The 14928-nt window shown below is 38.3% G+C and overlaps 1 protein-coding gene across 2 annotated transcripts in view; it reads right to left on the bottom strand.

Moving 5' to 3' along the window:
* The window catches only part of sec62 (SEC62 homolog, preprotein translocation factor), a 43363-nt gene that overhangs the window by 26413 nt on the left and 2022 nt on the right, over positions 1-14928 (bottom strand). For both annotated transcript variants that reach the window (XR_009066922.1, XM_057856858.1), the window contains exons 2-3: positions 5238-5346; positions 866-971 (exon numbers count right to left, since the gene is read on the bottom strand). Coding sequence is in view for 1 of the 2 variants with exons in the window: in XM_057856858.1 (XP_057712841.1) it covers positions 866-971; positions 5238-5346 (215 nt within the window). In the remaining variant the exon portion in view is untranslated. The remainder of the gene's footprint in view (positions 1-865; positions 972-5237; positions 5347-14928) is intronic.

Below are 14928 nucleotides of genomic sequence, written 5' to 3'. Positions count from 1 at the left end.
AGCTGTTTATTGTCAAAGCGAGGTTGTTCGTAGCAGCCTAGTCGGTAACAATGTTTTGGCGGACTTCGTTGTAAATATCTGGCGTTGTGCCGAAAAACAGCCACCAGCATGAAATGTTACTCCTGACGGGAGCGCCCACACGTCAACGACACCGGCGCGCTGTAGATGGTCCACAGTCACTCCGGAGCACTGATGCGGCCGGTATACATTGAACAACAGGATATAATGGGAACGATTGGCTCCGGCGCTAGTTTTTGCCGGACTTGGAACGAAGATGCATTTTGCGCAGTTGGTAACGAGGAATCCGAACTTTTAACAGCATGTCTGCCGCACGCGCGCACGCATGTGCACGCGAGGCGATAAATCGCAGCGGAAAAATTACCGCCTTCATTTTATATATCGCGCGATAAATGGAATTATTGCATATTGCGACAGGCTTAGTATGGATGTGACGAAAAAAAGTTTTGCTTCAGTTTCATTATGTAAAGCACTTTGGACATTTTACATGCTATATAATTACAGGAGCCACATTTAAAAGTTAAATTTTACCCATTATAGAACAAGGGACTTTATATTATTGATAGAACATAAGACTGTCTTCTACTGTTAGCCAATGGAACAACTGATCGGAATTTGTAAATTCCGGGCTGTTCGCTGCTAACATATGACATATCTTTGGACTCGATACGGTCAGCTTTTATATTTTACAGGCGCAAAATGCGAATTGAAGGGTTCAAATCTGCGCTCGCACTCGTGGGCACTCCTGCTCTTTTTTCTCTACTCGCAAATAATTTTTTTTTTGCCGCAAATGCGAGCAAAACGCTCGCACTGTACAGCCCTGAATCGGCTGGTATGGTGTGGGTACCTGTTGCAGTAGTCGACCACTGATTCTCTGGTGGTAAAGAGTGCCTCTTCGCCCTTCTTGGCCTTAGCCCACTTGGAGTCCAGCATACAATCCACAGCCTTGGACGCTGGTTCACAGAACAGACAGAGAGTCCACACAGAAACACACACTATCATTACTTTTCCTTAAACAGATTAGGATTACCTACAGCTCCCTCCACGGTGTTCGGCACCCGTGACAAAAAATGTGTTCTTCAGCTTGTAAATAAATTCACCTTTTTTTCTAAATAACATAGGATCACAATAACAGTGAAATCAAACCTTAAATTCAAGTGCACTTACACGTTGAGTGCCATCGACAAGTTTCCTTGTTAAAGAGAACCTCAGAGTTAAAGACTTGTAGGCTCTAATAAGCCACAATTGTTCTCTTTTACTATGTTACTAGAAACTAGGGCTTTCAAATGATTAAAATTTTTAATCGAGTTAATCACAGCTTAAAAATTAATTAATCGTAATTAATCGCAATTCAAACCACCTCTGAAACATGCCATATTTTTCTGTAAATTATTGTTGGAATGGAAAGATAAGACAAGACGGATGTATACATTCAACATACTGTACATAAGTACCGTATTTGATTATTATAACAATAAATCCACAAGATGGCATTAACATTATAAACATTTTTTCTGTGAAAGGGATCCACGGATAGAAAGACTTGTAATTCTTAAACGATAAATGTGAGTACAAGTTATAGTAATTTTGATAGTTTGTATATTGTGACTAAATATTGCCATCTAGTGTATTTGTTGAGCTAAACCAAGTGTTTGAATAGAGTTTGACCAACGTCTGAGTATCATTTTACATAGCTATTTTGATTGGGAATGCCAGTTCTCTTTGCATTAAGCGCTTTTCTTTTCGTGAACATTATTTTTTTGAAAGATAGGAATAATATTTATGTTGTGCTTTCACTAAATGATACTGTAGCGTCCTAACTGTTCTTAACTGCCGAAATGCATGATAGGAAGTTGGGTAACCATGACTGTCAGTGGTGGCTGCAAATGGTATATCTTCTCATGTTTGGTTGTCAATGGGACATCAACATTACAAATTTTGAAAAAAGATTTGGAGAGGTTTTTTTTGTCTTTTTGGGTCCAAAATGTGGCTTATAATTGGTCAGTGAAGAAAACAACAGTTTGGACATGAAGTTCAAGGTGTCCTGAAAAAAGGGACCCAACCTGGCCATTGTGAACATTTTTTTCTTTGAAATATAAAGGCAACATCAAAGGCATGCAAATTCGGACAAAATAGGATTCGGTGTTAAAGGGTTAAACTAATTTTACAAATTTTATTAACGGGTACCTCGGACTTAAAGACTTTTAGGCTCTAATAAGCCGCAATTGCTCTTTTTAAATTTTTTTTTTTTTTTTTTTACTAAAATACGTTTAGAAACATAAAATATTGCCATTGATTTAAAAATCTATGATATTTAGTACAGGTTTTAACCTACGGAGGGCGTCATGTTGACGTAGATTGTCAGTGTCACTCGATGAATACTTTCGGGTTACTGCAATTCCTTCTATGCTTCGAGAAGTCCAACACATGCGCTTATCAGTATGAAGCGGCGAGTACTTACTATGTGTGATTTTGTTGATTCTTTTCTTACCTTTTCATTGCCTCAAAATACTTTTTGCATGTGTTTCTCCCTCATACTTTTAAGCGTTGTATTTTGTGGTAGCAACAGATTGTCGATCTGTTGACCACATTAATCACGTAACATATTTAATCCACCCCTATTTGATATCACAATGTTTAAGTATTTTCTTAAGCCATCTTTTGTCTGTATACATCTAAACAAAACAATCTGAAAGCCCACGGTAGTACTTTGAATGTCAAATTCGCCTCTTGTAGGGCGTTTCGCCGGTGTAGAACATTTTGGCAGAACACTCGTCTCATCCCGTCTTTCCTGTCCATTTTCCTTTTCCTGCTCGTTTTGTGAAATATTGACAGTGCTGTCATGCTCATTAGTGTTCCTCTTGGGTTCAAACTGAAAAGGTTGAACAGATGACATGTTTATGTCGCTAGAGTCATACTCCGGCACCGTAACCATGTGACGTCGACCTACAAGTTAAACTAATCTCACAAATTGTATAAAAACGAAAACAATAAGAGGGGTTTCAATATCAAATGTTTTTAAATAAAGATGTCCCGATCGATCGGCATCTGATCACGTCATTTTCAAAGTATCGGAATCGGCAAAAAAATATCGGACATGCCTTTTTAATTTTTTTTAATTTTTTTTTATAGTTTTCTAATTGTATTTAACGTTACAGACAAAATGTCTTACACTCATCCAGAGTAGTTTTGGCTTAAAGTAGAGCTATCAAATTTATTGCGTTAACGGCGGTATTTTTTTAAATTAATCACGTTAAGTAATTAACGCATGTGCTGCACAACCCACTCACGCATTGTCGCGTTCAATCTATAAAGACGCCGTTTTGCCTGTAGATAGCGCTAAAAAGCAGCGTATAATGAGTAGAGAGAATTTTGACAGCCTTTGGAGCCATTTTTTATATAGCTAAAGCCTTACAATACCTCTCTAAGCAATTAATAACAACATGGGAGGCAATTTGGTGAGGAAAGTAGTTGATCATTATCTTAACACCCAATGTTCTTTCCCAACGCAGAGAAGATATATCAATTGGTGCCCCTACGCACAGTCATGGTTGCACTTCCCATCATGCATTTGGGCAGAAGTTAAATGGCTGCAGTATCATTTACTGAAAGCTCAACAAATACACTAGATGGCAATATTTAGTCACAATTTACAAAGTCACATTTATCCTTTAAGAATTTCAAGTCTTTCTATCCGTGGATCCCTCTCACAGAAAGAATGTTAATAATGTAAATACCATCTTGAGGATTTATTGTCATAATAAACAAATACAGTACTTATGTACTGTATATTGAATGTATATATTCGTCTGAGTTTTATTCATTTTTTTCTTAATGCATTGCCAAAATGTATAGGATCGGGAAAAATTATCGGGAATGATTGGAATTGAATCGGGAACACAAAAAAAAAGCAATCGGATCGGGAAATATCGGGATCGGCAGATACCGTAATGTCCGGACTACAAGCCGCTACTTTTTCCCCCTCATTTTGGGTCCTGGGGCGTGTGCAATGATGCGGCCAATTTGTATATTTTTCTGATGGCCGCCAGGGGTGCTCGAGCATGGAATGTGGGAGTGAGACACGTGGAATATATGTATCGAGGAAGACGCTAGTTTGCACCATTACTGGTAGTTTAACTTTGTGTGTTGTGCATGAATAGAGGTGGCGGACCCTCGTCTTTGTGCATGAGTAGAATTGGCAGACCTGCATCATGGAAAGTGCTAGAAGAAATTAAATTGGCTATCCGAGTTGTATGGGAAGCTTTGATGACGAGCGGCGAGTGATCGTTTGCCAAGACTCGCGGCATGCGAAGAGCAGCTTTTGCACAGGTTTGCCGGGGGAGCCTGGCAGCGTGAAGCGCTGTGAAAGTGTCCGCCATTACCAACGGGTTTCGAGGGGGCCAGTCTCCTGCATGACGAGGAGGACGGCACAGGCTCGGAGTAAATTTGCCTCATTATGGGAGACATTGAAGGTGACAGCGAAGGAGAGACTAGGTGCGTGGCGAAGTGCATCTGAGCGTCTTCATATCCAACACTGAGGGCGAAGACTTTCAAACCATTTGAATGCACAGCAGGAAGATGAAGATTGCTAACAAAGACTTTTATGTTTTTATTAACCAGCACAATTAGCGCTGCACCGCCATAACACAGGTGTGTTATTAAAACTTTGAAAACTGTGTATTTCTTTGTCAATGTCTCTTGTTACTAAGTGGGCACACGCGGCTTATAGGCAGGAGAGGCTTATGTGTGTACAAAATGGTTTTTCCTTTAAAAATGTACTGGGTGAGGCTTGTTATTAGGGCCGCCCAATAGTCCAGAAATTACGGTACTCAAACTAAAACGATCAGGAACGTATGGGAAGCAAAAAAACATGATCGGAACAACCCTATTTTTAACCCATAATAACATTTATCTTTTAAGAACCACAAGTCTTTCTATCCGTGGATCCCTTTAAAAAGAAAACATTATGAGGGGATTTAATATCAAATTATTATAACTTATACTAGCATTTATCTTTTACAAATTACAGGTCATTTTATCTGTGGTACCCTTTAACTGTATTTTTTAATGAATAGACAAATGACACTCTTAGCCAGTTATCCTATCAAGCCCGGAGAGCACTTAAAGTGTTCGCTGTGGCTGGGAAACGAGTTGTGGCCTTTGATTGCCTGAAAACGCCCAGTCAGCTTGCCGTCACTGTTGCTATGGCAACCACTCACCGGTGAAGTAGTCAACTCTCTGGCCCATCATGTTGGTGGACTTGGTGGGGCAGTTAAAGCGCAGGTACTTGGCCACCGCCTTCTCCTCCTTGGTGGGATCGCTCACCTCCTACACACACATAAAGATGAAGCTTTGATTAACTTAAAAGTCGCAGGAGGCGCCCGCGTGTCCTCAGCGCATTTAGTCTTTGAAACCCCCTCACTAGGAGTGGAAACCTCTTGTCACCTCACGATACGATATGCGATACAACAATTATCAATACATTGGTCAGGAAATCATTCTAGGATATTCTACAAACAACTAATAAACAGAAAAACAAGCTTCTGCTGTGAATTGGAATGAGTTTATCACTAGTATAAATCCAATCCATTTGAACTGAAAGGGTGGCAGCGAGCCATCCCTCCCACTTCAAATGGATTGAACGTCTGTGGCCGTCAGTGGCAGCCAATGCCAGGCAATGAGGTTAATTTGGCCCATTTGAGTTTATTTACCTGTTGATTTTGAGTTACTTCCTGTTAATTTGGGGGAATTTTATGGGTCACTCCCTGTTTATTTTGAGTTACAGAACAGGAAGTGACCTGGGAATCACCAAAATGAATAGGCAGTGAGTCAAACTCAACAGGAAATGACCTGTAAATGAAAAGCGAGTGACCTGTAAATGCCCCCTGCGAATGCTCTGGTGTCAAATGAACGAACATTCCCAGTCTAAATGGATCGGAGTCGAGCACCGTCAATGGCAGCCTTACAGTTAACTGAGACAATATTATGGTGGAAGATTTTGGTAGCAACTTGTTGGTTCCCTTTTTTTAATTTTTTTTATTTTTAAACCTTGACACCTTTTTAAAACGATATCGATTCCTCGATTCAAGGGTAAGCATCACTTTTTTCCCTGTTTCACCGACTGTACCCACTTTTTTTTCAACCTGTGTTGATTTCTCACACAAGGAAATCCGTCGTGCGTTCGTTTGCGGTGCGGTGCGGTCATGTCGTCGTATTTCGAGCATGTCGCTGGATGTAGAAACAAATGGCGAGTCAAATTTTACGTCGGATGTCGAAAAGATCGTGTGTCGAAGCGATCGTATGTCAAGGTACCACTGTATATAGAGATGTCCCGATCGATCGGGTCCGATCACGTCATTTTCAAATTATCGGAATCGGCAAAAAAATATCGGCCATGCCTTTTTTTAAAACATACAGTGCCTTGCAAAAGTATTTGGCCCCCTTGAATCTTGCAACCTTTCGCCACATTTCAGGCTTCAAACATAAAGATATGAAATTTAATTTTTTTGTCAAGAATCAACAACAGGTGGGACACAATCGTGAAGTGGAACAACATTTATTGGATAATTTAAACTTTTTTACCAAATAAAAAACTGAAAAGTGGGGCGTGCAATATTATTCGGCCCCTTTACTTTCAGTGCAGCAAACTCACTCCAGAAGTTCAGTGAGGATCTCTGAATGATCCAATGTTGTCCTAAATGACTGATGATGATAAATAGAATCCACCTGTGTGTAATCAAGTCTCCGTATAAATGCACCTGATTTGTGATAGACTCAGGGTTCTGTTTAAAGTGCAGAGAGCATTATGAAAACCAAGGAACACACCAGGCAGGTCCGAGATACTGTTGTGGAGAAGTTTAAAGCCGGATTTGGATACAAAAAGATTTCCCAAGCTTTAAACATCTTAAGGAGCACTGTGCAAACCATCATATTGAAATGGAAGGAGCATCAGACCACTGCAAATCTACCAAGACCCGGCCGTCCTTCCAAACTTTCTTCTCAAACAAGGAGAAAACTGATCAGAGATGCAGCCAAGAGGCCCATGATCACTCTGGATGAACTGCAGAGATCTACAGCTGAGGTGGGAGAGTCTGTCCATAGGACAACAATCAGTCGTACACTGCACAAATCTGGCCTTTATGGAAGAGTGGCAAGAAGAAAGCCATTTCTCAAAGATATCCATAAAAAGTCTCGTTTAAGGTTTGCCACAAGCCACCTGGGAGACATACCAAACATGTGGAAGAAGGTGCTCTGGTCAGATGAAACCAAAATGGAACTTTTTGGCCACAATGCAAAACGATATGTTTGGCGTAAAAGCAACACAGCTCATCACCCTGAACACACCATCCCCACTGTCAAACATGGTGGTGGCAGCATCATGGTTTGGGCCTGCTTTTCTTCAGCAGGGACAGGGAAGATGGTTAAAATTGACGGGAAGATGGATGCAGCCAAATACAGGAACATTCTGGAAGAAAACCTGTTGGTATCTGCACAAGACCTGAGACTGGGACGGAGATTTATCTTCCAACAGGACAATGATCCAAAACATAATGCCAAATCTACAATGGAATGGTTCAAAAATAAACGTATCCAGGTGTTAGAATGGCCAAGTCAAAGTCCAGACCTGAATCCAATCGAGAATCTGTGGAAAGAGCTGAAGACTGCTGTTCACAAACACTCTCCATCCAACCTCACTGAGCTCGAGCTGTTTTGCAAGGAAGAATGGGCAAGAATGTCAGTCTCTCGATGTGCAAAACTGATAGAAACATACCCCAAGCGACTTGCAGCTGTAATTGGAGCAAAAGGTGGCGCTACAAAGTATTAACGCAAGGGGGCCGAATAATATTGCACGCCCCACTTTGCAGTTTTTTATTTGTTAAAAGAGTTTAAATTATCCAATAAATTTTGTTCCACTTCACGATTGTGTCCCACTTGTTGTTGATTCTTGACAAAAAATTAAAATTGTATATCTTTATGTTTGAAGCCTGAAATGTGGCGAAAGGTTGCAAGGTTCAAGGGGGCCGAATACTTTTGCAAGGCACTGTATATATATATTTTAATTAAAATTGTTTTCTAATTGTATTTAACGTTACAGACATAATATGTTAGTCATTCAGAGTCGTTAGTATAGGCTTAACGTAGGGTTATTATCCCGATGACGGCGGCAATTAATTAATTGAAAAATGTGAGTTGGAAAAGTGCGCGGGTAGCTCCGAGTTGACTGGCTTCATCCCTCACATTTTTGTTTTGGTCAATAAAACTATCCTTAAAGAGCCATCCGACGCCTCTCGGTGTTTTTATGCACGCCACCGCCTTCCTGAGGAGGAAATCGGACGAACGCAGACGAACCGATGACAACGGGCCAAGTGAATCGCCGGTGAGGAGTTAAAAACACCGCCAATTTCCAAAAAGGGCAGAGTTGGTAACACGTGAAAGCGGCATAAAGCCAAAAAAGCAGACCAGAATAGCCAGGGCCTGGAATTATTTCAAGGAAAATATGGAGGGTGCCACTTTGTGTACTCTTTGCTAAACTGAGCTCGCATACCACGGTAGCACGTCGGCTATGAACGAACACTTGAAGCGCCGTCACCCAAGTGTAATTTTTGAAGACAACAAGAAACAACAAGCTAGCGGATTGTAAGTCCATACAACTTTCTAACGATTTTTTAAATGGAACTTGCCTTTATGTGCGTCGTATCAACGTGCATTTTTATTTAATGAAATAATTAATATAATTATATATATATTTTTTTAGGGCTGTCAAACGATTAAAATTTTTAATCGAGTTAATTACAGCTTAAAAATTAATTAATCGTAATTCATCGCAATTAATTGCAATTCAAACCATCTATAAAATATGCCATATTTTTCTGTAAATTATATATATATCCTGTAAAACAAATTGTTGGAATGGAAAGATAAGACACAAGATGAATATATACAGTGGGGAGAACAAGTATTTGATACACTGCCAATGGGTTTTCCCAATGGCAGTGTATCAAATACTTGTTCTCCCCACTGTACATTCAACATACGGTACATAAGGACTGTAGTGGGCATTTCACTCTACTGTCATTTAAATCTGTCTATGCTGTCCTCACTCCGAAGCGTCTACTTTTTCCAAAGCTAGACAGCTAGTGAACGACGCCTTAATAATCAGACTTCTTCCTTTTTCATCTGATTTATTAATAAAATAGCCTCAAACCATTGTCCTCTTTAGACCGTCGTAAAACTACGAAAAAAAAGTACACAAGCATTGCATTAGCAACAACGTTAGCTTAGCACGCTATACAGGTTCACTAAACATAAACAAAAAGCGTCTCATACAAAAAATAGATCATTTCGCTTACTAACATAATACTGTATGTACATTCTTTACAACAACCATACTTACGGACAAATCTTGTCCAAGGATCATATAAGCACAACATTACAACGTAGGCGTCAGCCCGAGACGTCGTGCAGCCATATTGAACTGGCAAGAAAAAAATAAACCATGTCGCAAAGCGACCACAAGAGTTCGCTGTTAGACAGCACAAAAAGCCTTGCTGTAAAACTTACCAAAAGGCAGAATACTGTCTGAGCGGGACATGTGCGTTAATTGCGTCAAATATTTTAACGTGATTAATTTAAAAAAATAATTACCGCGCGTTAACGCGATAATTTTGACAGCCCTAATATTTTTTAAAATTATTGTTAAATTCATTAGGATCATGGAAGCTCCCACTTGGGGAAAATATATACATATACCCTGTATATACATAATATAATAAATATATATATGGAAACACCACTGGCCTGCTTACTGTAATCCATGACTGCACTGATGTTAGTTATTTGATATTATAAAGTTTTACATTTTGTAGTATACTATAAAATTAATACTATATATGTATTTTTTGTTACTGTGGGTATGTGTGCCTTTCATTCAAAATAATTGTGGTAATATTTCAGTGTGCCCTCTACTTTATTTATTTTCAGGTTAAAACAAACAAAAGTCGAACAGTTTTTCCCATCCCCAAAAATGCAGAATGCACACCAGAAAAAGCATCAGAACTCACACAAAGTATTCTGAAAATAGCTGTCCGGGACATTGCAATTCATTTTAACATTTAGAAATATACAATGGCATACCACAAAAAGAGTAAGAATTGTTTTGACTCCTGTTAAAGAGGTGAAGTCACAGTGTTTCAGTTTACATTTTTTTGCTGTAGTTAATGCCAGCAGCATTTGACCTCATTGTTTGAGATTTATTATTGGTACTTATGTTATTTATTTATATGTTAATAGAGAATTTAGGTGTTCCAAAATGTTTTTAGTGAATTAATAAGCTTGAACAACAAAATCATTATTACAGTAGTAAAAAAAAAAAAATAAAAAATTATTAGATTAGTCGACTAATCGTAAAAATAGTCGGCTGACTAATCGGGAGGAAATTAGTTGTTTGGGACACCCCTATTGCAGACCCTCTCCCTATGATTAGAATTGTCATGGGAAGCAATGTGGGGAAGCAAGGTGGCAATAGATCTTTGTCTTTACACCTTAACTTATTGCCCAAAGCAGAGAAGATATATCCATTGTTAGCACGACGCACAGTCATGGTTTCACCTTCTCATCATGCATTGGGGCATGCTGCAGTATCATTTACTGAAAGCTCAACAAATCCACTAGATGGCAGTATTTAGTCACAATACACAAAGTCCCAAGTCTTTCTATCCGTGGATCCCTCTCACAGAAAGAATGTTAATGTGAATACCATCTTGAGGATTTATTGTCATAATAAACAAATACAGTACTTATGTACTGTATGTTGAATGTATATATTCATCCGAGTTTTATTCATTTTTTTCTTAATGCATTGCCAAAATGTATATGATCGGGAAAAATTATCGGGAATGATTGGAATTGAATCGGGAGCCAAAAAAAGCAATCGGATCGGGAAATATCGGGATCGGCAGATACTCAAACTAAAACGATCGGGATTGGATCGGGAGCAAAAAAACATGATCGGAACAACCCTAACTGTATATATATGTTTTTTTTTTTTTTTACTGTTTTGTACTGTAGTCTACAGTACACGACCAGAGCATGTATACAGGCCAAAAACGCCTACAGGGTCCCCCCAGGATTGATAAATCTAAATTCAAGACTTTTAAGACCTTTTTTAATGCCATTTCAAATGAAAATTAATACTATTTTCGCACCCATTATTTGGATCATATTAAATGAATAAAGCACTGAACATCAAATTTAACCTCAAATAATAAGTGTGTTTAACAAAAGAATGCACATATATTGAAGATACAATTAAAACACATTTAAAGTAACATTATAAAGTCTGTCAGAATTTTTTTAAACACACACACGCACACAATAATTATGGACAAAAAGAGGAGGACAGGATTCAGACCAGCCATCTTCTGTAACAGGCTAGCCGCTAGTGCACCAGCCAAGACCCCAGTGAACATGGCTAACTCTCGAGTTAAAACGGCGAAATTGACATTCATTTGAAAGGCAAACCGAAATGTTTAAGCAGGTCCACTGCCTTCATACACCAAAACAACAGGAATATCGCGTGACTTAAACGTGCAGCAGTTGTGTGTGAAAACAATTTCCCATGTCGACTGACATGGGAAGCAGTGTGCGTAAAAGCAGGCGTTAAATTCCCGGGTCACAGCAGATGGCTGATGACTTAAATATCATAGTGGCGGCCGATGCAACTTCCTCCCTCTTCGCAGTAAGAGGAAAAGCGGTAAACAAACATTGCAATTATAAACATGACAAGCTAAATTAAACTGAAAACATGACCAAAATTAAAATGTCAATTATTATGTCGGGCCAGGCCAGGGTTCTTTCTCGCTAACTTTTTGAAATAACTATATATTAACGATGTATGAATGATAAACTATGTAGGGCTGCACCTATCGAATATTTTAGTAATCGAGTAATCGACTGAAAATTCTATCGATTAATCGAGTAATCGGATAAAACAAATATATTTTTAGGTGAAGAGCAATTATAAGTATACATGAGAAAACAAGACATTTCATCTAATCTTGAACCATTTTCAGTCAATCAATGTCTTTATTTTCGATGTATATTGTTGAAAACAGCCAACAATTGCATCTCAGATGTAGCTAGTATTTAAAAAAAAAAAGACTAATTCACTGCTTTCACTCAAAAAACTTTTAGATCTTATTTAAAAAAAAAAAAAAAATATATATATATATATATATATATATATATATATATATATATATATATATATTACCTAAAAATGCCGTTACGCTTGATAACACACATCACTTAAAAGTTAGGATTTTTTCCCACATGTTTCAATTGAATTTCTCTTTGTGTCAAGCCATTTTTAAGTTCTAGTTAAGTTTTAAGTTAGTCTAAACTGTAAGTCCTAATAGGATTTTGAGTTTTTGCAGTGTTCAAAATAAATGTATGATACAGGCTGTACTGGAGCACATTAGGGACCAGTGCTACTTGGTGTTTTATCCAGCAATGACTACTGAGCTAAAATTGATAGTTAGCATGATAAAGTTTTTATTTTACACCCTCATCACTCCACAATGCTATGTTATGTTAAAGCCTGTATGTAAGACACGTTAGCCATGCATCGACAGTGGTCATAATTAATTGAAACCTAGCCCTCCGCTAACTTTACGTGAGCTAGTAGCGACAGTAACGTTAATCTTATTTATTAGCGCTTAGCGCTCTTTACTAGCGCTTAGCGCTGTACTGCTTTAAGATGGCGTCTGTTTAATAGGGCTGCAGCTATCGATTATTTTAGTAGTCGATTATTCGATGAACTATTTATTCGAATAATCGAGTAATCGGATAAGGAACATTAAAAAATTAAAATTCCTTAGCTGTGCCTCAAAGAGTATAAAAAAAAAAAAAAAAAATCAATGAGGATCTATGTACAACAAAAGAACAGTTGGCTAACTTATATAGCAAAAATCCGCTAGCTTCAATTCTATAAAATGCTAATTTTTTTTTACAATGCTGTTAAATGGTTGACACATATTCCCATTATAAATGGCAAAATATACCCTTTAAACTAAAATACAAACGCATTAAAAAGAAAACATCTCAAACAAAAACTTAGTTTATGTTGGTCTTAACAGGGAGCAGATGGATTCAGCCATGTGAAATGAGGTAGACTAGAGGGCCGTGTATCCACCCAAATCAATTCAACTAAATGAGAACACTTTCAAAACAAACCATTACAACACCACTTTAATGAAACGAATACTCGAAGCAGCAAAATTTAATTCGAATCTTTTTTTCTAATCGAATACTCGAGTTAATCGATTAATCGTTGCGGCACTACTGTTTAATAACGCTGCCCAGACGCGGCCGAGTCTGTCATTGTGCATCTAGTTCAACATACATGTGATCTTTATGAGATGCATCAGATGCTAGCTGTTACCAACGTAGCATCGTGCGGGCTAGTATTTGGGAACGTCGGCGTCGTTTGTGGCGGCTGTCAGCTGCAGTAAGTGTTTTTTTTCCCCTTTCTTCCTCTCCGCACGTGACAGCGTGTTGTCCCACATTAAAAGTAGTCCGAGCAAAACGTGATGCTTAGACCTGTCAAAATAAACGATTACTCGAGGTGAATAAAATTACTCGGATCAGTTTTTAAACTCGAGTTACTCGAGTTGCTCGAGTACTCGTTTCAGCTCTAAAACTAAGGAATACTTGTTATAAAATAAATAATTTTGATAAAAAAAGAAGGCACTGTATGGTCATTGCAGAGCCAGAGCGTGCCTAAACGCCCTTTTTAATCTTCCCCTCTGCGAGTCTGCAAAACCGCTTGTTTATTTATATTTAACAAACTTTTCCAGCGTTATTTCGTTGTGTCAATAAATTTATAATCATCATAAAAATATGTAGTCTATTTAAACATTAAGAGAATCTGCGTTTTTTTTCTGCCAACTGAGAATTCGTTATAAAAGACAGGCTTTAATGCAGACATCGTCACAAATGTTATCACACAAAACGCGGGTCGGGCTTTAATACCTGCGGACCAGTTCGGGTCGGGCTGGACTTTTTGGGCCCGATTTGACCTCTATCTTAAAGTCTTGATGAGCTTAAATTGGCTGCAGTTATGAAGTCGGGAATGCTCCCTCCGGAAAAAAAACACGATTTGAGCAACATTATGTTTAACAAACTTTTCCAGCGTTATTTCATTGTGTAAATGCATTTATAATGGTAAAAATATGTAGACTATTTAAACATTAAGAAACTGCGTTTTTTTTCTCTGCCAACTGAAAATTCGTTACAAAAGAGTTAAGACATCGGGAACGCTCCCTCTGGAACAAAACGCAATGACCAACATTGTGACAGCCGATGCTGACCAAAAATGACGTAACATCCGAAACAGATCACCAATGGACTCATTTGAAGTATATGAATGGTGGTCTGTTTTGGTGTTCAGAATCCACAATACTTCTGCCTGCGGGGTTTTCGTTCCACCGACAAACGGACGCATTCCCGATGCAGAGGTGGGTGGATTCTCCGTTTTGCCGGCTGTGGTGGTTTGGCACGCACGAGTTGCATTTCGATTTGTAGTGCAGTGCATCATCTTCTTTATGGGTTAAAAAAAAAAAAAAAAACTTCGTCACGGATATAATTTAGGTTGCACTGAGATGTTCTTGAAAATTAAAACCATGGTGAAAAAATTCCAGACTTATGACAGCTAATTTAATACTTTTAATACCTTTAATAATGGAAAACTAAATTCAATGCTTTTTTTAATACTTTTAATAACCCGCGGGTACCCTGGCCTATGACTATACCTGCTGTTTATGTTGAATAATCAAATGTAAAACTATTATTCAATTTTTTTTGCTTTGTATGTTCATCCTAACATGTTGAATACATTTTACCAAGGTTCAA

This window comes from Corythoichthys intestinalis, chromosome 14, assembly GCF_030265065.1.
Source record: "Corythoichthys intestinalis isolate RoL2023-P3 chromosome 14, ASM3026506v1, whole genome shotgun sequence".
Lineage (NCBI taxonomy): Eukaryota > Metazoa > Chordata > Actinopteri > Syngnathiformes > Syngnathidae > Corythoichthys > Corythoichthys intestinalis.
This window is presented reverse-complemented; position numbering and strand designations above follow the sequence as displayed.